General features: G+C 41.9%; 1 protein-coding gene across 1 annotated transcript; it reads right to left on the bottom strand.

The window, feature by feature from the left end:
* Positions 1-1,757: 1,757 nt before the first annotated feature.
* On the bottom strand, positions 1,758-24,792 carry LOC110207122 (von Willebrand factor A domain-containing protein 5A-like). Its single transcript, XM_078146153.1, is given in 25 exon segments — positions 1,758-3,046; positions 3,973-4,099; positions 4,477-4,613; positions 9,511-9,648; positions 9,769-9,852; positions 10,391-10,644; positions 10,862-10,962; positions 11,445-11,745; positions 12,179-12,346; positions 12,642-12,721; positions 13,711-13,855; positions 14,100-14,130; positions 14,133-14,187; positions 17,296-17,324; positions 17,327-17,458; positions 18,293-18,385; positions 18,388-18,406; positions 18,719-18,744; positions 18,747-18,776; positions 18,779-18,825; positions 18,828-18,888; positions 19,040-19,262; positions 19,652-19,854; positions 19,978-20,029; positions 24,717-24,792. Coding segments are annotated over 24 exon segments (2,607 nt in total). The 5' UTR covers positions 20,021-20,029; positions 24,717-24,792; the 3' UTR covers positions 1,758-2,966.

Below are 24,792 nucleotides of genomic sequence, written 5' to 3'. Positions count from 1 at the left end.
CTCTTATTGCTAAAGCTAAGGTTTCCAGTACAATATTGAATAACAGTGGTGATAATGGACATCCTTGTTTCACCCCGATCTTATTGGAAATGCTTCTAGCCTGTCCCCATTACACATAATGCTTGCTGAAGGTTTTAGATAGATGCTATTTATTATTTTAAGGAAGACTCCATTTATACCTATGCTTTCTAGTGTTTTTAATAGGAATGGGTGTTGTATTTTATCAAAAGCTTTTTCTGCATCTATTGAGATGATCATGTGGTTTCTGTTTTTTGGTGTTGATACTCAATGATGCTGATAGTTTTCCTAATATTGAACCACCCTGCATTCCTGGTATAAATCCTACCTGGTCATAGTGTATTATTCTTTGTGATAAGTTGCTGCATCTACTTGCTAGTGTTTTGTTTAAAATTTTTGCATCTATATTCATTAGAGAAATTGGTCTATAATTTTCTTTCTCTATTTTGACTCTTCCTGGTTTAGGTATCAACACCATATTTGTATCATAAAAAGAATTTGGTAAGACTCCTTCTTCACCTATTTTCCCAATAGTCTATATAGTATTGGAATTAATTGTTCTTTAAATGTTTGATAGAATTCGCATGTAAATCCATCTGGCCCTGGAGATTTTTTCCTAGGGAGTTCATCAATGGCTTGTTCAATTTCTTTTTCTGAGATGGGGTTATTTAAGTATTTTACTTCCTCTTCGGTTAATCTGGGCAATTTATATTTTTGTAAATATGTATCCATTTCACTAAGATTGTCAAATTTGTTGGCATATAGTTGGGCAAAATAATTCCTAATTATTGTTTTAATTTCTCCTTTCTTGGTGGTAGCTTCACCCTTTTCATTCTTGATACTAGTAATTTGGTTTTCTTCTTTCTTTTTTTTAAATTAACCAAAGGCTTATCTATTTTATTGGTTTTTTCATAAAACCAGCTCTTAGTTTTATTTATTAGTTCAATAGTTTTCTTAATTTCAATTTTCTTACTTTTTCCTTTGGTTTTCAATATTTCTAATTTTGTGTCTAGTTGAGGATTATTAATTTGTTCTTTTTCTAGTTTTTTTAGTTGTGTGCCCAATTCATTAATCTCCTCTTTTTCTATTTTATTTATATAAGCATTTAGAGATATAAAACTTCCCCTAAGAACTGCTTTTGCTGCATCCCATAGGTTTTGGTATGTTGTCTCATTATTGTCATTCTCTTGAATGAAATTATTGATTGTTTCTATGATTTGTTGTTGACCCAATCATTTTTTAGGATTAGATTATTTAGTTTCCAATTATTTTTTAGTCTATCTTTCCATGGCCCTTTATTACATATAATTTTTATTGCATCATGATCTGAAAAGGATGCATTTAATAATAAATTGATAAGTTAAAGAGGAAGGTGAGAACAGCTGGAGTCAGAACTGTTTATCTTCCACTAAACAGACTGAGAATGTTTTCCCAATACCACATACCTAGGCAGATTTCTAAGGATGTTAGATCATTCTATTGCTCTTTCTCTTCCATCAAAGCCATGAACTGCAGGCTTATCAAGATATTCCTGGGAAATCCTGCCATGGGTATCCCCAACCCAAGGGAATGGGGACTAGAGGCTGAATTATGGGGTCCTACTTATAAGGTGGGACAGTTGGATACACGTGAAGAACAAGAGGAGAAGGGGTATTGTTTGTCACCTGGGAAAAGCAGGCAATCAGAACAGCAGCTTAAGGGTATAAGGACAAAGAAGAAAATATCAGATAAAACAAAGATAACTAAAAGGCAAGTCCTTTTATTTTTGGTAGTTGAATACTGGCAGGAAATAACAGGTTTCTGAAAAGCTTAAGCATCCATGATACAGCAAGTGAGGATATAAGATTGTAACATGCAGAGAAAGCCTTTCCTTCATCTCAGAGACAGGGAGATGTTGATTTCTAACCCACATCTCTCTACCACTGTTGTTAGTTGAGCAGAGAACAGTGCCTAAAAGCCAAGGGATCACAGCCCATGGTCATAGAATTCCACCTCCATGACCACAGATTAGTCTCTATGTCTCCAACAGCTGCCATAGGTAGTATTGGGAGCTCATCACGCATGTAGGACTGAAGGATACAAAGGCCACACAGACAGAATCAAAATGGTCCATTGCAGGTTAGGTATTTTTTCCCAAGCCCATTCCCCAGGCACAGAGTTAGGTTAAACCTCATGCTTGCCTTCCACCTCTAGTGGGAATCCCTTTCTTTGTTGGGGTCATTACCTGCTCACCAGCTTTGTCCAGGTAGTGTGCAAGATAATGTGATACAAGAAATTTTTCAAGTTACCTAATAAAAATAATTCTAGTCCTGTTATACAATAATACATGTCATGGTAGATGCATGTCCTACCATTATCTGAATTTTAACTCTCCTCAAAAGTGAAATCCCTACCTGCACATAGACAAAAAGACACTTCAAACTAGGCACCTCCTTCTCTCTGTTTACTCATTAATAAAACAGGGGGAACTATTCTTTCTTTAATATGCCTTGAGATAGTGTAAAGGGGAAAGGGGAAAAGCTATAGTGATCTGCCTTCCCCAGACCTGCACTTCATGGATTTTATGCAGTGACAGAGGTTCTGGTAACCACAAAGAATGGTCTACTATAGAAGTGTTTGTGAAACTGAAAGGAAGAGTTCTTTCTTGATTTTTCCTTCTTTCTCCTCTCCCCCCCAAAATTATTATTTATTTTGTACATATTTTAGAATTTACTAATTTGTGTACTTGCTGCTTTCCCCAGATTACCACTTTTGTCTTCATTGCATTAGCTCCTAGCACATGCCCACACAGTAGAGCCCTTAAAAATTACTTGAATTGAACCAAATGGAATCTGATTGACCAGTCCCTACAGAAATGAGCATAACCAGGAAGGAAGGCACAGCAACAGGTTTTAGCAGCACAGAGGGTAAGGAGTGGCAACCAGAAATAAACACTTCCATTTCTACTCTCATAGGCCAAAGACAGCAGGATCCACAGATGATTTCAGGAGAGCATTGGCAGCTTTGATGCATTCAACCAGGGAGGCATCTGTAAACACAAGAAGATGGATAGCTAGACAAATGCCAGGAAAAGCAGAGAAGCACATTCACTTCACCAGTCTGCATCCTATTCCCTTTCATCCCTCCTTCCTTTATTCATTCTTTTTCCCCTTCTTGTTGTTGTTATATCATTTCAGTAGTGTCTGACACTTTGCGAACCCATTTGAGGTTTTGCTGGCAAAGATATTCCAAAGTATTAGAAATTGCCATTTCTTTCTCCAGATCACTTTACAGATGAGGAACTGAGGCAAACAGAGCTAAGTAAGTGACTTGCTGAGGGTCACACAGCGAGTAAGGCTGGATTTGAACTCAGATCCTCCTGACCCCAGGGCCAGCCCTCTGTCCACTATACCACCTAGCTAACCCTACTCCCATTCTGCCCTCCCCCAACCATTTCTAGCTCTAGCAAACATTCATTAAGCATTTATTATGTTTAACAGAAGGCACTTCCATATCCCCACCAAGAGTTACACTCTGTCTCTTTTCTCATACCTTAAATTCCCCTTTCACTTTTCCTGGACCCACAAACACTTCTGAGGTACAATATTCTTGAAACCAGAGGAGTGAATAGCTGTTAGATCAGTCTCAGCCTAACCCTGAGGGCAGCTGTGGGAGGAGTGATGCTAGCAACCTGGCAGAAGGAATGTGAAGAGAGCCAAGACCACTCTGTTGAGAGTTCTTGATATCCCACCAGCCTTTCCCTTAGGCATTTCTAACCTTCTCGTGTCTCCTCTATGTCCCTCACTACCTATGAGGCCTTCCTCTGAGTTGAAAGACCAAAAAAGTGGAACAGAAAGGAATCAGTCCATCAATCCCTCCATCTCCCACCCTAGTCAAGCTCATGAAGCTGTATCCTGAGGGAATAGCAAGTGTCCTGATGTATATGGAAAAAGGTCCTCAAGGCAGTATCCTTACCAGATCGAGCCTGGATCCATGCCACAGCCTTCCTTTCCAGGAGTTCCCATTCTTCTCTCTCGTCCCAACTGGAGCTGTGCATCCACAGCACAGCCAAGATAGTGGCCCACCTTGGGACATCTTTACTCTAGAGAATATACAGAACCCAAGGCCCCAGGGTCAGGGTACCCCAGAAAGGGGCAGACAAACCACTGCATGGTTCCTAGCCCCTCCAGGACCAGAGAAAGAACTGATCCCAGATTGATTATCTACCTCTTCCAGTTCCCTGCCCTTACTACTCTCCTCAATAAATAGATATTCACTGAGCATGAGGAACATGAGGAACTATCCAGCTTTAAGGGCTAGAAAGTATTTCCATCAACCTTTCTCAGTCACAGACCACACCTAATGGGCAATGGCTCCCATCACTCTGTCCAAAGCTGGATTGCTCTTTCTTGCCCTCTTTCTCTTGCTCTTCCCCTCCTAAACATGCCACCCTATGCCTCCCTCTCTCTGGGACCTTACCTGATCAGGCAATGCAGCCAATGCACTCTGAATGCTCATTCCCAGGACTGAGGCCAGAGCTTCATCCAGTTCCCAGGACCCATCTGCCTTCTGGAGGGAAATCAGCTGCATAAGTGGAGACTCTGATGGGGATGTGTCTGGGGAATAAATAGTAAACTTCAGCATCACTCACACCCCCATGGCAACTGAGGGGAAATGTCATTCTGCAAAGTCCTACTAGACACAAAGCAAAATGCATTGGAAGGGTAAAATGGAGAGGGCACCTAGTAGTAATGCTGGTTTTAAATCCCCTAGGTTTCATGTCTGTGGAGCCTCAGACCCCAACTCCCCCAACAAGTTCCCTAAGGCCTTGTGGAGCCCCAGGGCAATACACCTGGTAGGCCTTTCCCCAGTGCAAGCCAGGATTTCCAGTCCAAAAGAGCAGCAAGGACTGGTCCCTAGTACAGGCCATCAGCTGGTCCAGCCCCCATTCCTGACCACCACTGATGCCCCCCCTCACTAGCCAACCAGCAGCAAGACCTTGCCCACAGTACAAGGCAGTAGGGAGGTCCTCACAATCAATACAAGCCAGCACCTAGGCCCTGAGGCCCAGTGAAAGCCAGTAGCAAGGCCCCAGAGCCTAGGGACAAGAGGCATAGGACAGTGTAGGAGCAGAGCCCAACACTCATATACAAGTATGAAGTCACAAAATGGGCAGAAAAAATGAGCAAAAAAACCCCCAAAACAAAAACAAAAACGAACCTGATTATATAAAGTTACTATGACGACAGGGAGGCTTCAAGGCACAAACTTAGATGAGAGTAACAGTGTCAAAATGATTACATGTGAAGCCTCAAAGAAAAATGCAAATTGATCTCAGCTCAAAGAGAAGTCATGGAAGAGCTTACAGAAGATTTTAATTTATTTCCCACCAATGATAGTGTTTTAAATAGTATTTTACTTTTTTTTTAAAATTGTACATCAAGGTATTTTTAGCATTCATTTTTACAAGATTTAGAATGGATTTTTAAAAGTAAAGTAGATAAGTAGAAGAAAAATTGGGAAAAGAAATAAGTAAGGCAAGAGAATCATGAAAAAATAGTCAACTGAATTGAAAAAGAAGCACAAAAAGTGGAAAAAAAGATAAATAAAAATTCACCAAAGAAAATAATTCCTTAAAAAAACAGAATTGCACAAATTTGAAAAAAAAAGGTACAAAAGCTCACTGAAGAAAATAAGAAAATAATTCCTTAAAAATTAGAATTGAGCATGAGAAAGCAAAATATTCCATGAGACATCAAGATGATAAAACATAATTAAAAGGACAAAAAAATAGAAAATGTGAAATTTGTCATTGGTAGAAAAAAAATTGACCTAGAAATCTGGGAGAAATAATTTAAGAATTATTGCACTGCAAGAACACCATGATCAAAAAAAGTCCTTACACTTTTCACATTTCAAGTGATCATTAAGGAAAACTGCCCTGATATATTGGAACCAGATGACAAAACAGAAATGGCAAGAATCCACCAATCACCACCTGAAAGAGATCCCAAAATGAAAACTCCAAGGATTATCATAGCCAAATTTAAGAGCTCCCAGTTCAAGGAGAAAATACTTCAAGCAGACAAAAAGAAACAATTCAATTATTGTGGAGGCACAGTCAGGATTACACAGGATTTAGCAGCTTCTACATAAAAGAACAAAAAGGCTTGGAATAAGATATTCTGGAAGGCAAAGGAGATAGGATTACAACCAAGAATCACTTACCCAGCAAAACTGAGTATACTCCTTCAGGGGGAAAAATGGTTATTTAATGAAATAGAAGACTTTCAAGCATTCCTAATTAAAAGATCAGAGCTGAATAAAAAAAATGATCCTCAAATACAAAACTCAAGAGAAACATAAAAAGGTAGAACAAAAACAAGAAAGAGAAAACATAAGAGATTCAATGAGGTTAAACTGTTTATTTTCATACACGGCAAGGTGATATTTATAACTCTTAGAACTTTATCACTATAAGGGCAATTAGGAGTATTCACAGACAGAGGATGTGGGTGTGAGATGACTATAATGGAATGATATCCAAAAACACCCCAAAAATTGAGGGGTAAGAAAGAAGATTGTAGTGGGAGAAGAGGCAAGGGAGAGATAGAATGGGGTAAATCATCTTACGTAAAAGAGGTGTGAGCTTTGAGAATGAAGAGGAAGACGGGGGTGGGGGAATGGCAGGCAAAGTTTAATCTTACTTTCATCATTATCAGTTCAAAGAGGGAATAACATACCCAGTTGGAAATAGAAATCAATCTTACCTTATAGGGAAGCAAATAGTGATGAGGATAAGAGAAGAGGGAAGGGGGCTGAGAGAAGGAGTGGGGATTGGAGGAGGCAGTGTTGAGAAGTAAAACACCTGGGAGGAGGGACAGGATAAAAGGGAAGAGAGGAAGAACTATAAACAAGAGCAAAACAAGGTGGAAGGAAATACACAGTTATTCATTAATATTATACATATGAATAGAATGAACTCACGCATAAAATAAAAATAGATAGCAGTACTGATTAAAAGCCAGAATTCTACAATGTGTTGTATACAAGAAATATATCTGAAGCAGAGACATACAGAGTAAAAGTAAGGGGCTGGAGCAGAATCTATTATACTTCAGATGAAGTTAAAAAAAAAAAGCAATAATAGCAATCATGATCTGGGAGAAAGCAAAAGCAAAAATAGAGCTAATTAAGAGAGACAAGGAAGGAAACCAAGGTGTTTGAAGATACCACAGACAATGATGTATTATCAGTACTAAAAAGATATGCACCAAATGGTACAGCATCTGAATTTTTGAAGAAGTTGAATGAGTCACAGAAGGAAACAGAAAGTAAAACTAAACTAGGGAGAATCTCAAGTTAATAAGTTGGCAAGTTCAATGTAGAGAAGGAAGTGAAGAAGCAGAACATGTGGAGCTATGAAATAAGTCTGACAGGCTTCCCATTCTGGGAGCTAAGTCTCTTCAGTAAAGCACATTTGTGGCCTTCAAAAGAACAACGAAGTAGATTCACTGGGAAGATCATTTCTTAAACAGCCAGAGAAAAATAAGGCAAAAATGAATGGTTGAGGATTTCTTGAGTAACACAGACTAACACAGAGAATCACAAAATTTCAGAATTTTAAGGAACCACAGTAGGCCCCTGGTCAAATTCCATATAACCCCATAGGAATCCCCACTACAAAATCCCACCAGCCTTTACTTAAAGACCTCCTGTAAAGGGGTATCTACTACCTTGAGACTGTCCATTATTCTTTTGCGAGCTCTAGTTTATAAGGTGCTTTTTTCTTATATCAAACTTTCATTTGTGATTTTCTGACTTCTAACTATAGCTTCTGGTTTTGTCCTCTAGAACAACTTGTACACATATCATAACAGTAGAAAGCTCTCTTGAGTTCATGAGACATAAAGCTATTCAAGTACATGACAGGAAAACCTCCTGAGATGATCTCACCTGAAAACCACCATCTACTCCTCCTGATCCTGTGGAGGCTAAAGACGTCACCAGAACAAACCCATAATGCAATCCTGGAGATCATGAAGAACTGAGCATGAAACTAAAGACCTGACGACTACAGTTTTTTCTGTTGAAATCACTGCTACATGCTGAATACTGGAGGAAAAAGTAGAGATGGGAAATAAAGAACAGATTGAGATGGAGACCAAGATTGGGATTTCCAGATGATTGCCAGGAAATATGAACAAAAAATTATTTACAATCTCTGACTCTACTTCCTTGATTATCTCACCTCTCAACATCTTTCTTGCTTCCTAATCTTATTACTAAATTGAAGCTATTCTCTCCTAAATTACCAATGGCCTCTTAACTTCCAAATCAGATAGATTTTTCTCAGTCCTAATCCTTCTCAACATATCTGCAGCAATTAACACTGGAGGCATCCTTAGCTTCTTGGATAGTCATTCTTCTCTGTAACTGTCCTTTAAGGGATACAGGAATGAGATGGCTACCATTTTAGCAATTTTTTGACGCTACTCACCATATAGCCAATCCTTCTTAATCTCCCTTCCTGCACCATTACCTATGTAAAGATTCATAACTGATTATACTCAAAGGTTCTTCCTCAGGACTTCTATTTTATCTTTATACTGAGGAGTTGACATAACCAGCTCCCATAGATTTAATTTTGTCCATGCAGATCATGCCCAGATCTATAATCTCACATAATAAAATGCCTATTTGACATTTTAAACTCAGTATCCTGTAGGCACCTCAATGTTAACATGTCCACAAAAGAACTCATTATCTTCCTCCCCAAATCCATAATTTATTCCTGTTAAGGTCATAACCTTTCAGTCAACAGATTTATGATCCTGGACTCAGCCTCAGTTTCTCTTATTCACCCCACACAGCTAGATCAGTTGCCAAATCTGATCATGTCTACTTCCTATAACACTCTCTTACCTTTCTATCCACCTACATGATCATCAACCTAATTCACTGTCCCTGTGATTACTGCATTGCCTCCTTACTAGCCTCTGTGCTTTAAGTGTCTCCCCACTGCAATTCATGCAGCAAACATCTGCAAAAGTGATTTTCCTAAACTGTAGGCCTGACCATGTGATTTCCATCTTAATAAACTGAAGGGACTGCTCATAAACTCACAGTTTACATATTAAGAAGCACTCCACACATGTGTGATAGCAGATCTTATAAAAGGATGGGGCTGTCTAGTGCCAACCTCCATAAACAAGAACCCTCTCCTTTTTCTGGGAGTCATAAAATCTGGTAAAGTTTGGAGCAGAGAAAAGAGGAGAAGAAAGAGCTGATGCTTAGCCACCAGGAAGAGTACATCTTGGTAAGAAATGAAATAAGGGACCAGGGGACAAGGCAGCCAAGCAAGGCCCACAGTGGCAACAGGGAGACAAATCAACTTCCTTCCCTTGCCTAATACTTTTCAGAGGCAAAGCCTCAAAGAAATAATCATTTGGAACAAGAGGTTTGCAGCACACAAAGTGGTAATGACAAAGCAGAGTCCCGAGTCCCCCTCACCTCTAGCCATGGAATCCTCAGCAAACTTGATACTTGAGCTACGTGGGGGTAATGCCATTTTAAAAGACAGCTTTTCTAAATTTGGAAACATGGCAGTCTTCTGTTTTTTGAAGAGGGGGTTGGCACTTCCGTGAAATCCTAAAGGTGGAATAACCAAAATGCAAAATAAAATAAAAAATGGAATCTCATCTCTGGCAAATATCATTGTGGAAGAGTCTGAGTTGCAGAGATAGCTGTCATCCCAGTCCTCAAGCTCACCTGAATCATTACATTCTCCTAAGCTGTTGTATGCTGAAGATGCATCATATGAACATAGAAAGTGACGACGAGGTCCCAAACTACCTGAAACCCAGCAGGACAGGAGTTAAGATCAGAACACCCTCAGTATCCCTGAGTCAGACAGAGAAAAGAAGTTTAATTCTTCAAGGTGTGTGGCCCCAGGCATACTCTCTATCTCTAGCTATAAGATATTTTCTTCAGGAGCTTCTATCTCTGTAGGTGTCAAAGTGGTCCCCTAGTGTGTTCCCAATATCTTCTTGGTAGGTAATACCCATCTACTGAACATTTTGCAGCCATTTACATAACTGTAGCTTAAGGGATACAAGAATAAAAGGCTATAATTTTAGCAAGTATAGCATTCTTACCCTCTAAGATTTCTGCTTCTTAATATTTCTACCCCTCCCCTTTAATTCTTTCTTCTCTATGATTTTCCATCTCCACCAAAAGATGTCCCCCCCTCACCCATTGCAGCAGAAAAAGTACACCAATAAAGCATCTCAAAACAATAGGCAGGACATGCAAAAATCAAAAGGGCAGAAAAAAACAATATGACTTCTTTATCTCTAGAATATGAGTCAAAGGACTGAAATCCACCACTTACGTGCACTTCTTAAATAGGGTTGCAACCATGAGGCACTGAGGTAGGTAGCAGCCAATGGAATATCCCTCCGAGTTAGGGGCCCCTGAATGGGCTGATTGAGCTCCTTGTTGATAGCAATGTAGGCAGTATGAGAGGAGACAACTCCGGACTGAAGGCTAACATCCACCACTTTGTTCTTCACTTCTGCAGCATCCCGTAAGTTCCCATCAAGGGTCTGGATCAAGGACTTGGCAGCCAGGCGGTGAATGGTAAGTCTGGAAAGGGACAATCTTCTGTGCTACCTATGAGCACCTGGGAAGGTGGTCCTAACCCCCAATTCCTAAGGATTCCAAATAACCAGGGAAAGGTAGTGGGGAATAAAAAGAAGACATGTATGGGTCCATAGAAGAGAAGTTAATGAGAAAGAAAGGAAGAGAAGCCTCAAGAACAGTCAGGAGAAAAAAGGAGGGAGGGATCATCAAGGATTCTTACTTGTCATCTCCTTTGGCATTGACGGAGAATGGTACTGTGTTCCTGAAGCCTTCACCTTGGAGTTCGTATTGAAGACATACCTCACCTGCTGCCTCTTTTGACTGGAAGAGGATAAGCAGAGAGGTCAGGCAGTAGGTAGCCCATTAATGGAGTATTGAGGTCTAAATCACAAGCATAAGATCACACCTCTAGAGCTTGCAGTGATCTCAGAGCACATCCAGTCTGACCCCTTCATTTTACATAGCTGGGAAGGGAGGTCTAAAGGAGCTTAGTGACTTGTCCCCAGTCCTATGTCATAAGCATTTGAGGTAAGATTTGAACACAGATCCTTGGACTACAGAATGATTACTCTGTCCTACATACTCCACCAGATCAGAATGGAGTAATGTTCAGGAAAAAGATATTACCAAGGTACAGGTATAGAAGAAGGAAAGGAAATGAGAGCGCTCGTTCCTCCCTTCCACGTGCCATCCTCTGGGTAAGCCCATATACCCACCTAGTGCCAGAAAAGGAAAATCCCAGGACAGAGTTTGGACGTCTGCTACCACAACCATGGGACCCAAAAGTAGGAATGGGGACTTACTGCATTTGTCCCTTTCAACTGGGCATAGACGATTAACCTCTGACCCCTGAAGATGACAGTAGGAGGAGGAGAGAGCAAGGTAGTCTCCAGCCCAGGGGGCAGAGTCCAGGTCAGGGAGACATCCTGTACCACTGGCTGCAGGGCCCGCTTGAGGGACCGGAGGCCTGGGGGAACAGAATGGAGAGCTTGAAGGGGAAGGAAAGCAACTTGATGAGAGAGGATAATTAAGCAGAGACAGATATTTCCTCTTCCTTGGTCATGTGAGAAACCAGGCTTCAACCCCCTTCCAAACTCCTGAATACATCACAGCAATCTGTTTCCAATTCTTTTTGTCCCTGACAGGAAAATTGGGATAGTGGGATATTGACAGTCAACCATGAAGGTAAGTTCAAGTTGTAGAGCCAGAACCTCCAGGGAAGCAAGGAAAGGTCCTGGTCTCTGAGGCCAGCTCCAGTCTTTGTACCTTTCATCCCCTTCATGTTCGTGTCCCTTCAGACTCTGTCTGTCATGACCAGAGACTTTCCCAGGGAACATCCTGGACCCTTTTCAACACACAGTGGGGTCATGCCTGCTCTACACTCAAGAGGTCTCAGATCTACAGCTGCAAAGTCCCAAAGCTCAGAAAGGGAAAGGTCCCACTTCACCCACCCAGGCACATTTCCCAAGCACCTCAACACACAAAATGCTACAGCACAGGACATGGGGACAAGGACATATCTGTGTCAGAAAGCTACTGTGGTGCCTCAGTCTGGAAGAGATGCTTTTGAGAAAAAGAAAACCATGCCACCTTGGGCTGCATTCTGTCCCTGCCCGTGATGAATTCTGCAGTGCCCCCAGCTGCCCGAGCAATGCCTTTAACAAGGCTGGTGGAAGCCCCTTCTCCAATTCCAAAAGAGAAACACCTGGAATGAGAAGACAGCAGGCTGGCCAGAGGAAGTTTTAGGAAAAGGTTCCTGACTCCTACTCTGTGGAGAATTAGAGGACAAAAGCCTTAGGGTGTGGAGGCCTGTTAGGGATCAGAGTCCTTCTTTAGGTACCCAGCCATCTGCAGATGATCACCACAGAATCACAGATGGAGAGCAGGAAGAAACCTCTGAGGCCGTGTGGCCCAAATCCCTCATATTACAGATGAAGACATTGAGGCCCAGACCCATGGTGAGTAAGTATGTGTCAGAGGCTGACTCCTGTAAACCATACCTATAATTCTGGTTATGGCGCTGAACTTCAGCAATGACCCTCCATGTATCACCAACTTTTCCATCTGTGAAGACAAAGAGCTGCAGAGGGAGACAAGCAGCCACAGATCCTGTCAAAGCCACGTCAGGTTCCTCAGCCCAGGGCTCCCCTGACCCAAACTAAAGCAGGTGTCCCAACATAGAGCAGGCTACCTCACAATTCAGGTCTATATTACTGTGGATCTATAAGGACAGACTTCATGAAATTAGATCTGGGATATGGGGCTGTGGTAGGGAGAAGGCAATTCACATTTGTGGAACACCCTACTATATGCCAGACACTGTGCTAAGCACTTAAAACTATCTCCACAACTGTGAGATAAGTGGTTCATTCAGGGCACCCGGGAAGTTATAGTGTTTCCTAAACTGCTGAGTCAGGGTCTTCTGTGAGTGGGACCTTTCACTGCAACCCTGCAAACGTTTTTAGAAGCAGTGGGTGTAATAGAAAGATGAATTTATGTGTCACTAAATACCTGGGTTTAAAGTCATCTCTATCACTAATTCTGTGGCCATGAGCAAGTCACTCAATCCAAAATCTTACTTTGACCAGCTGTAAGGTGGAGATAATAACATCTGTAGAACCAACCTACAATGTTGTTGTAAGAATCAAATTATATATATGATACCATTATCATTTATATAATTTCTCATTTATGTCATTTGCATCATAAATTGCTATATGAATTTTCAATTGTTATTGTATTGTCAATAGTTTTCATTCCTAGTGCAAGGGATCAGACTATTCTTATGGGAGGAGATCCTATTAGACCTCTCAAGTCTGTTCTTAGTATTAACATTAGGCAGCTAGGTGGTCCAGTGGACAGAGCACCAGCCCTGGAGTCAGAAGGACATGAGTTCCAATCCAGCCTCAGACACAGAACACTTACTAGCTGTTTGACTTTGGGAAAGTCACTTGACCCCAACTGCCTCCAAAACACCTGATCACTGCTGCCTTCAGACAGCATTAATGCTAAGGACCCATCAACAAAACAAGACTTGTGTGTCTCTTTCTCCCAGTCCCAGGTCCTCACCTGCCGAGGGTGGTCTGGCCTGCAGGATTTGCTATAAATGTCCTTCAGTGGCTCTAAGATTTCAGTCCCTCCAAGGTTAGCTTCTAGAGCCTTTACTCTCTGCACAGCCAACTCCATGGACTGCTGTGTGTACTCCACACTTTCTCTAAGACACACACACACACACACACATACACACACACACATAAGAGAGTTCCATGAGACACATTTTCCAACAGTGTAAAGAACTTAAGCCTCCTGCCCCTCTCATAAATCCCAGCTCCAAAGACAGGTCTTATACTACCTCTTCACAAATTCTGTAACTATATCATTTGTAATAGCTTCCTTAACACTTCCCCTTTTAACCTCCACCCTCCTCCCCACTTCTGTGACTCTGGCCAGAGACTCACGGGAAGAAGGATTCAAAGGAGGATCCAAACCATAGATATTGAAAAAACAGCCAAGGGGCAAACTCTTCAGCAGCAGGACCAGAGTTTCCTGAGTGAGAAGAGATTTTCAAAAAATAAAGTCGGGGTGGAGCCAAGATGGTAGAGTAAAAGCAGTGACTTTCTTGAGCTGTCCCCCAAACCCCTCTGAATACCTATAAAAAATCACTCTAAAAAAATTCTAAAGCAGCAGAACCCACAAAAAGACAAAGTGAAACAAATTTCCAGCCAAAGACAACCTAGATGGTTGATTGGAAAGGTGTATTGCACCAGGCTGGGAGAAGAATGCAGTTCAGCATGTGTGCCCAGGCAAAGACTAGGCCTTAGTGAACCTGGAACAGGCCTCAGAGGACTGAATCACAGGCAGCTGTGGCAGTTTTCAGACTTCTTAATCCACAAACACTAAAGAGAACTTAGAAGGTCACTAGGAAATGTCCGTGACCACAGTGAAAGAGAAGCTAGGTCCCAGCTCCAGTCCACGTGCTGCCCTGGGGCAGTGGCTGCTTCCTGAGCTCGGCCCACAGACTGATGGGGAATAGAGTGGCTGATCAGAGGGAGACTGCAGGCATCTCTTTGCTGGCACTGAGGCAGGATTCTCTTGCTTTGTCCACGCTTGGATCTGGGTCACAGTTCAGGGTGGTGGTCCTAGGGTGAGGAGTGGTTCTGGCATGGTAGAGCTCCTGGTGGCAGTAAAGAGAGAATCCTCCTCACAGTTCCAAGACAGAAAAGAGTGCTTGTAGTCATTCATAGACCAGAGCAAAGGTCAGGAAAGTAGTAAACACCTTGCCCTTGATCATACCACCTTGGAAGATGTGAAAATTTACAGGTCCCTAGAAATATTTCTGAAAACAGTTGCACAAAATCCCTGATGCTTGGTACAGTACACCCTCCACACTGGAAGTAAACCCCTACCTTAACAAAGGATTTAAAACTCAAATAATTGGCTGTGAACATAGCAAACTGCACAAAAAAAAAGTCAGACTATAGAATCTTTCTTTGGTGACAAAGAAGATCAAAACAAACAACCAGAAGAAGACAACAAAGTCAAAGCACCTACATCCAAAGCCTCCAAGAAAAATATGAATCAGTCCCAGGCCCATGGAAGAGCTCAAAAAGGACTTTGAGAAGTAAGAGAAGTAGAGGAAAAACTGGGAAGAGAAATGAAAGTGATGCAAGAAAATCATGAAAAACTACTAAACAACTTTCTAAAAGTAAAGGAGACCCCAAAAATAGTGAAGAAAATACACCTTAAAAAAAGAGCCTAACCCAAATGGCAAAAGAGGTCCAAAAAGCCAATGAGGAAAAGAATGCCTTAAAAAGCAGAAGTGGCCAAATGGAAAACAAAGTAGAAAAGCTCACTGAAGAAAACAATTCCTTAAAAATCAGAATGGAGCAAATGCAAGGTAATGACTCTATGAGAAATCAAGAAATTATAAAACAAAACCAAAAGAATGAAAAAAAAATAGAAGACAATGTGAAATATCTCATTGGAAAAACAACTGACCTGGAAAATAGATTCAGGAGAGAGAATTTAAAAACTATTGGACTATCTGAAAGCCATGATCAAGAAAAGAGCCTAGACATCATCTTTCAAGAAATTATCCAGTAAAACTGAATATAAGGGAACCAGAGGGTAAAATAGAAAATAGAATCCACAGATCACCTCGTGAAAGACATCCCCAAAGGAAAACTTCTAGGAATACTGCAGTGTAATTCCAGAGTTCCCAGGTCAAGGAGAAAATATTGCAAGCCGCCAGAAAGAAACAATTCAAGTGTTGTGGAAACACAATCAGGATTACACAAGATTTAGCAGCTTCTACATTAAGGGACTGGAGGGTTTGGAATATGATATTTCCAAGTGCAAAGGAGCTAGGATTACAACCAAGAATCACCTACCCAGCAAAACTGAGTATAATCCTTCAGGGGAAAAACTGGATATTCAATGAAATAGAGGACTTTCAAGCATTCTTGATGAAAAGACCAGAGCTGAATAGAAAATTTGATTTTCAAATACAAGACTTAAGAGAAGCATGAAGAGGCAAACAGGAATAAGGGACTTATTAAAGTTGATCTGTTTACATTTGTACATGGAAAGATGATATTTGTAATTCATGTGACTTTTGTCAGTATTAGGGTAGTTGGAAGGGAAAAGAATTATATGCATAAATAGATAGATAGATAGATAGATAGACAGATAGATAGATAGATAGATAGATAGAGGCATAGGGTGAGTTGAAGTTGAATGGGTGATATCTGGAGAATAGAATTACGGGGTGAGAGAGAATTATACTGGGAGAAGGAGAAAGGGAGAGGTAGAATGGGGTAAATTATCTCACATAAAACAGACAAGAAAAGGCTTTTACAGTGGAGGGGAAGTGGGGGGAAGGTGAGAGGGAATGAATGAATTTTATATTCATTGGATTTGACTTAAGGAAGGAATAACATACATATTTATTTGGGTATGGACATCTATCTTACCCTACAGGAAAATAGGGGGGAACAGGATAAGAGAGCAGGGAGATGATAGAGAAGAAGGAAGATTGGGGGAGGGGGTAATCAGAAGCAAACACTTTTGAAGAGGGATAGGGACAAAGGAGAGAATAGAATAAAAGGGGACAGGAATAGGATGGAGAAAATTTGGCACCCAAAGTTTTAAAAACAAATGTTGAAAATTGTTTTCACATGCAACTGGGAAAAATGATATACAGGAAATGGGGTATAGAAATCTACCCTGCCCTATAGGAAAATAGAATGGGAAGGGGATAAGAAAAGGGGGGAGAGATAGAAGAGGAGGGCAGATTAAGTGAAGGTTATTCAGAATGCACGCTGTCTTAGGAAGGTGGGAGGGACAAGATAGGGAGAAAATTTGGAATGCAAAATCTTGTGAAAGCGAATATTGAAAACTAAAAATAAATAAATTGATTAAAAATATAAAATAAAATCTCCCATTTTCGATCTTTCTGATACTTAGGTCTCACTCTGCTCTCCCCTCCATGATGCCAGTCCCAATGAGTTACCTTTAAAGTGGTCACATTCAAATTCACCCCATCATAAGGAAATAGTCATTGCCTTACAAGATTAATTTAAGTTCATAGTTTCATTTTCACTCCTGAAAAAAGATATATGGAAGAGAGGTATAAAAGAGAAAAAATGCTTGTACCTTGGCAGTATCTATGCGCTTCTGGGCCCTTTGTTATTCATTTGGAAGGACATGCTCCCTGAGCGGTCCAGGAGGAAGATAAATTCACCAGTGTTCTCTCCCTGACACTCAGGGATACTAGGGTAGAAACTCACCATCACAGCTGGATCTCCCATCAGAGAACCTACCCAGAAGCAAAAAACAAAAACCAAAAAATATAAAAACCTCACAAAATTTATGTCACAGGTCACCAGAAAGCAAAATGAAGTGGAAAAGGAACTGAGTGAGGAAAGAGGGCTTAATTATTACACAAGCTTTTATTTTTGGTTTGCATTTTTGTCCTAGTTGCAAAAGGACTTAAGACAACTTACAAAATTGCCAATGAAAAACTGTATAGGACAAGAAGCCATCAGGTACAGGCTATACCTCTAATTCCCTTGACATTATGTGAAGTACATGAGAGATACATATTAGACTAAAACAACTGGGCTGGTCACACATCACAAGAGAGATTTCCAAAAGATCTCATCCAGCTAGAACCATGTGCCCAATCTAATCACCTTGAATGGAAGATGGATAAAATGTAAGGTCCTACCAACAAAACCAACTGTGCAAGTACATGGCAGGGATGCCATAGTTACACAATAGCTTCTATAAAAAATCCTGCATTAGGCAGTAGGATCTTTACTATCTCTTCCAGTTCTGAGATTCTAGGTCTGTCACTGTACATTATGATTTTATATTAGGTCAAAGTATCATAGTATAATATTCAACAGTCAGAACAGTAACTTTGTTCTTTTCTTTAAACCTTAGCATTTCTACATTTGGTATAATAATGAAATCCTTCCTTATTCTCTTTAAGTAAGTCAATAAATATCCCTCTTTGGATCCCTGAGATCACCACTGCATACCATAGTGACAACCATCCTGCAACTATTTCAATACCTCTCTGCCAAGCGTCAGCATGCTTGGGAGGTATATCCTCAGCAAGGTGAGCAAGCTCCTGAGATTGGCTCACCTGGTTTGGCATCAGCCTGGGCCAGCTCCACAGAGACACTGGGTGTGTTCACCTCCCTGTAGTAAACCAGAATCTCAACATCCCGATCAAATGATGCCCTTCAGCCAAGGAAACCTGGATGAAGATGAGGCAGAGCACAGTAATGCTAAGACATGAAGGAAATCCTAGGAACTTCTTCTGGATTCCCAGGTGACAACAAGGGGCTGGAAAGTTAACCTCCCATTTGGTGAGTGATGGAGTTCTGGGATGGAGTTGGTATGAAAAGAGAAAAGTCTAGATCTAGAAGGAGGGGGAGAAGATAAAATATGACCATCTTATGGGTGAGTTCAGAACACTGGACAGTACTTGGAAATAAAAAGGAAGGGTTTGAGGTATGGAAGTGGGCAGGGCCACCAAGGCAATGGTGCTTCCTGCCTAGTTAGTTACCTGGGCAACCTTCTTGTCATCTCCAAGTACTGCAGGGGACTCAGAGGACAGTTGGATGGACCTTCTCAATGCCATGGAGAGCAGACATGGCACTGACACTAAACGTGTAGGCAGCTCCTTGCCAGGAACCCGAGGGACTTCAGAGGTGATGTTGTCTGCCTCAGCTGACTCTGCAATGAGCCACACAGTGCTGATCCCAGGAGGAACAAGAGGGCCCTTTTCTCCCCTAGGCCACAGGATCCAGGTAGAACCAGATGCCCCCATTGTTCTTCCATCCACAATCCCCAACCTCTTGCTACTGGAGGAGGCCAGGCTCCTCACCTTGCAGGAGATAGCGTGGATTCAAAATGGCTGGCAGGACAAAGCGAACAGCCCCATCTGCCTCCAGGGATAGCTCCTGAACATAGCTCAGAGTGACAGCAGCCTTCTGGCCAGGGGGCAAATTTCCTATACTGCAGCTGAAGATGTCACCAGAGCTGCTATCCTGCTCCAGAAGGAAGGCTTGCTGGCCTTGGGAGATAGCATCCTCATAATTCTCCTGGGCCTGAGGGGCAAGAGGAAGAGCAGGATGAGGAAATCTTGGGAACAGGAGAAGAGGAAAAAAGGCTTTGGGGAGAGAGGCAAAAGAAGACATAACTGCTTAGGGAGGCAGTCAGAGAGAAAAAGATAGCAGGCTTGAGGGCAGAAGGAACAGCCACTCAGGCTGACTTCTCTCCAAATGCTTTCAGTCAAGAAACAGAGAATTAGAGTCAGAAAGCCCCTTGATGACTACCTAGCTCATTCCCCTCGTTTTACAGAAGAGAATACCAAGGGCAAAACAGCACCTCAAGTGAGGACAAAAGCAACTCAGTGTTTCCAGCTGAGACTACAATAAAACATATTGGTTCAACATGGAGAAAGCAAAGGGGAGCCCTGGCCTGCCATCCCCACTACCTGCTGCTTCTCTTGTATTTCTGCCACTATACTCTTCCCATCCACCACAGCCTGGAAGCTATAAACAGCAGAGTCTTCATCCATGGGGAACACAAAGAATGCTTCCACAGGAGCTGCTTCCTCATTCTTGTAGTCCAGGCTTGCAGACACATCTGCCACAAACTCACGGATAGACACAGCCACCGAGATGCTCTTAAGAGGCACTGGAGGAAGGAAATGCACTTCAGTCCTCAATTCTCACCCCCAAAGACTCCACAGAAGGGCTGCACACTTCTGGAGTTCTCTCTCCTTTTTCTCATCTTTGCTTGTACTCCTGGTGGACTTACCTGGCTGCTTGCAGCGGGTGAGAAGACCACAAGCGTGTTCCATGGTGAAACTCTGTTTAAAAAAAAGTAAAGTGAAATCTGAAGTAATCCATAGATGCTGTTCCAACCCCACTGTCAACCACTTTTTATTGGAACCAGAATTTTCTACCAGAAACAACCCATCAGTTAGAAGGCAGGCAAAGGTGGCAGGAAAGAGGGAAAGAAGAGGTCAAAGACAATAGACACATCTCCATTCAATCTGACAGCCCAAGGGTCAAGTTCCCCTAACCTCAGGTCAGTGACTCACTTAGGCACAGTGAGTCTTACTTACTAATAGAAGTATACTAGCTGCTACACATAAGAGACCCACAAAGCCTGGAAGATAAGTAGGGGCTTCAGCCTTAGAACTGGTAAATGAAGGGGGAAAATGGTGATTGATGACATAAGTGGGCAGTCCCACTTTATTCAGGGAGGAACTATTAAGTCAACAAAAGGGTTTGTTTCTATTGCTAAGAGGCTGAGGTTGTTTTCAAGCAGAGCTTGTTAGTGCCAAACTATCCTGTTTTGTTTCTGGTTTTGTTTTTTAGGCAATTGGGGTTAAGTGACTTGCCCAGAATCACACAGCTAGTAAGAGTCAAGTGTTTGGTCTGCAGCTGGATTTGAAGTCAGGTCCTGCTGACTTCAGGGCCAGTGCTCTATCCACTGCACCACGTAGCTGCCCCTGTTGCTCAACTATCCTGAGTATTACCAAGCTGTGACTAAACACTAAAGGAAACCACAGATTCTCCTTTTCGGTTTTTTTTTAATCTTCCCGAGATTTCCTTACCAGTTTCAGTTCAATCCATGTTTCAGCATTCTTAAATGTTATTCTTAGAGGACAAAGGCATACTTTTGAATGCGTTCTTCATTACCTGACCTTGCTTTCACCTTCTTTGAACTATTAAAAAAAATCTAAGTTGGTTGAAAAGTTCTCCATGCACTCATAGGGAGTTTTCTTTAGGCAATTCCCCCTTGTCTACCTGATGGGAATCATTGACAAATTTCCTTTTCAGGGCAGTCTTGAACTGAAGTCTTCAACAATGGTTGGTTGAATGAAAGACAAAGCATTTATTTAGCATTTAGTGTGTGCAAAACACTGTGATACAAGTTTAGAAAACAAGATAGTTCCTGCTTTTAAGGATCTCACAGTCTCAAAGGAATCTCCAATAGATTTGAGAGGTTTCCTACTGCTTTGGAAAACCTGCAGAAATCTGGGCCATGAAATTCAACCTTTTCTGTCTCTGTCCCCCTTGAAGTCTGCTCTTAAAATCTAGAGCATGTGTCAAACTCTGCCTGGCTCTCCACTTCTCCATCACAAATTCTAAGCTACAGTGATCACTTCCCCACCAAAGTTTCTGTCCCCTCCACCTACCAACCATTTCTTCCTTATTGGTGAGTCAGATTCAAAATAGACTTTCCCTGGTTGGTTTTTCCACTTTTTGATGGATGAAACTACCATTAAAGAAAGTCAAAAAATTATTAGCTATTCAGGTTGGGGTAGGGGAGGGAAAAGAAAAGCGTTCTAGCAAATGTTTAGAGAATTGAAATGTCTGAGTCAAATTTGTGATATGTCTGAGTCTCTTCATTGATGTCTTCTTTCAGATGGTCTGCACTATACTTTGATGATAATATCTATCCCATCTTTTTCTGCTACCACAGATCTTTATCCAACTCTTCTACCCATCTTGCTTTATACCTCCAGTTCTTGGATTTCCTCATCAGATTATCTTCTGACAGAAAATTGTTAATATGTCAGGAAATTATTAACACCAAATGTTTCTTCCACTCCCTTAATGATCCCAGTAATGTCAGAATTTCAGTAATTTTTTATATTCCTATTTTTAAGATATTTACTTATGATTAGGTTGGACTAAAATGCACCCTACATCCCCACCCATCCAGTGATTTTGCCATGTAAAGGAACCTAGGTTAAGCTAGAGTTCATCTTCCGATGTCCTTGTCCCTTTCCATTGGGATTCGTGGTATGAATGGCAAAACTGCCAGAATGAAGTAGGTTCCCTTGCCAAAGGCCACTGAGTTGTCATGACCAGGCCTCGTTACCTCATACTACCTCCTCCCCCTCTTCTCAGAGTAAAAGAACTGAGGAAGTGCGCCTAAGATTAATATGACTGGTTTCTATGAGTTACCTTACCAGACAGACAAACTGGACACAGAATAAGCCTGTTTGCTGAACTAATCAGGAGTCTGCAGGGAGACAAAGTCACTCCCAGACATTTTTGCTGGTATTTGCCGGCTGACTTTGCTGAGCTGTGCCCCCACCCCCAAACTGGCTCAAACTAACCTTGTGTTCAACTCCTCTGGCAAAACATCTTGCTTCCTGGGAAAAACATCTTGTTCCTGGGAAAGATTTTTCCATTCTTTTTCCCAACCCCTCCTGAACCTTACCTTTGTGGTTTTCAAGCATAAATTTCCTCTACCTCTCTTGGGCTGTGGGCTCCTTCGTACTAGGGGCTTGGGCACTGCTATCTGATTTTCCTCCTAATAAAACTTTTCTGCTTTCAACTCAGCTCGAACTCTTCTGCATTTTGAGGGGTGGGCTTCACCTGGTTGACAAAACCTGTCCCTGTGATTCAGCTGCTGGGACATCCCCCAGGGTGGCAAATTTGCTACCATGGTATCTCAAATAAAGATGCTTTATTCTTAAAATTGTGGCTTTGATTTAAGAACTTGACACTTCTCAATACACAGTACTATTGGGTATAGTCAGGGTTGTCATGCTCAATGAAGTCTTCTCCCAGTCTTGTCTCCACCATGAGCCACAGGTCAGTCACTGACCAGTATCATTCCCCAGAGTCTCTCTGGGGAAGACAAGGAGACTTCCCACTGGCACCCTAATATCTTATGGAAAGAAATAGTGCTGCCCTTGCTTATTAAAAAAAAATTCTGACAAGATTTCTTACCAGACACAACTCTGAACACTCAGTCAACACCAAAAGGTCAAAACAATCCAAAAATGTCATTACTAACTTTGGCTAAATTTCCCAAGGAAACCAAAGGAGTGAAAATTCATGGGAAGTGTCCTTACCCCTCTGAAGACCTGTGGCACAATTCCTTGGCCCTGCATGCTCAGTCCTAACTTCTATTTTTAAAATATTTTATTATTTAACAACAGTTTTTATTTAGGATTTTAATAAATATCTAGTTATTTGTATGTTTTCTTTTTCCATAGAATATGAGCTCCTTGAGAGCAGAAGTTGTTTTTACTTTTCCTTGTAACTTCGCATTTAGCACAGTGCCTGGCACAATTTTTGCTGTTCAGGTTCAACGGTGTCAGACTCTTCCTGACCCCATTTTTGGTTTTCTTGGCAAAGATACTGGAGTGCTTTGACATTTCCTTCTCCAACTCATTTTTAGAGAGGAAGAACTGAGGGCAAACAGGATTAAGGGACTTCTCCAGGATCACACAGCTAATAAGTGTCTGAGGGTGGGTTTAAATTCACTGAGGAGGAGTCTTCCTGACTCCAAGCTTGGCCCTCTATTCACTGTACCACCTAGCTGTCTTGGCACTTGTTTAATATAAATATTTGTCAATTATCACCTTAGAGCAGTAAACCTAGGCTTCCCCGGAGAACTCAGCCAATGTTTGAGTCCACATTTACTCCACATGACATCTCCAAGTCAGCTCCAATCATCCAGCCTCAAGTTTCAGCAAAAATGTGATCAGAAACAATCAGGCAAATCCTAGCTAAGGCTGGTAGGGCCTACAAAATGTAATCAGAACAGGCAGAAAGTCCTGGATAATGGAAGCTGCCATATTAGCAGATCCAGCTGGAACAAGAACTCTGCCCCTGTGGCAGCACTTAGGTAAAGAATAGGAAGGGACTGAACAGTGAGTAGATCATCCAAAATGGGAGAAACATACAAGGCCTGGGCAAGAAAGCCAAAGTTCTCATATTGACAGCAAGTTAGAGCTGGAAGGTTCAATAAGAAGTACTTGCTTCTCATTAATAGAGGAAACTGAGGCCCAGAGATGGCAAGTGATTTGTCCAAGATTCAGAAACAGAATTCAAATTCAGGTTTTCTGAATCTTGGTTCCAAGTGCAGAGTTCTTTCCAGTGTACACCCTTCCTCTCAAGCTTAGGAGGAAAGTAATAGCCTGGTGGGGGGAGAAAGCTGGTTTTCAAACACAGTGAACAGCTGACTAGTCTAAGCCCTCAAACCAAAGCTCAGATTTAGAGACTTTCTCCTTCCTTCTCAGTGCCACACCTTCCGTACTTAGCTTAAGGAATCATTGCTGGCCTTAAGGGGAGACTCCTGGCCTTGGCGCCAGGAGTAATCCCAGACTCTGGGGGACCTGGCATGCAGGACCTAGAAGGGCCAGATACGATTTAAATGACTCCTGCGGGCGAGCCTCCAGAAAGACCAGACTTCAAGAGCCGCAAGAAACTCTGAGCAGGAGGAATGAAGCTGCACCCCTTCTGTCCCAGCGCTGATGGGGGTATCGAGGGCATGGGATACATGGCAGTGAGCCATCAGGAAGAGAACGAAATATGAGGCCCCATACCCAGTCTGCTGGGGGTCTCCCTGACAGCCCTAGAGCCTGAACTAGAACAGTGGGACTTGCTTGAAGGGTTCGGTGGGGAGCGTGGATGAGCGTGAGAGAGCTGGAGGGAAACCCAAGCACACCATCAGCAAAGGCGCTATATCCAGGGAGAGGTGGGAAAATCCCAGGTTCTGGGAAGGGGGAGTCCATTACCTACCTGCTTAGTACTTTCCCCTTGCTAGTTGCTCTGCAAAGTGAAAGAAGCATCAGTTTAGGCTTCCTAGAAAGCCCCG

Source organism: Phascolarctos cinereus, unplaced genomic scaffold (assembly GCF_003287225.1).
Source record: "Phascolarctos cinereus isolate Bilbo 61053 unplaced genomic scaffold, phaCin_HiC Scaffold_726;HRSCAF=1367, whole genome shotgun sequence".
Taxonomy (NCBI): Eukaryota; Metazoa; Chordata; class Mammalia; order Diprotodontia; family Phascolarctidae; genus Phascolarctos; species Phascolarctos cinereus.
This window is presented reverse-complemented; position numbering and strand designations above follow the sequence as displayed.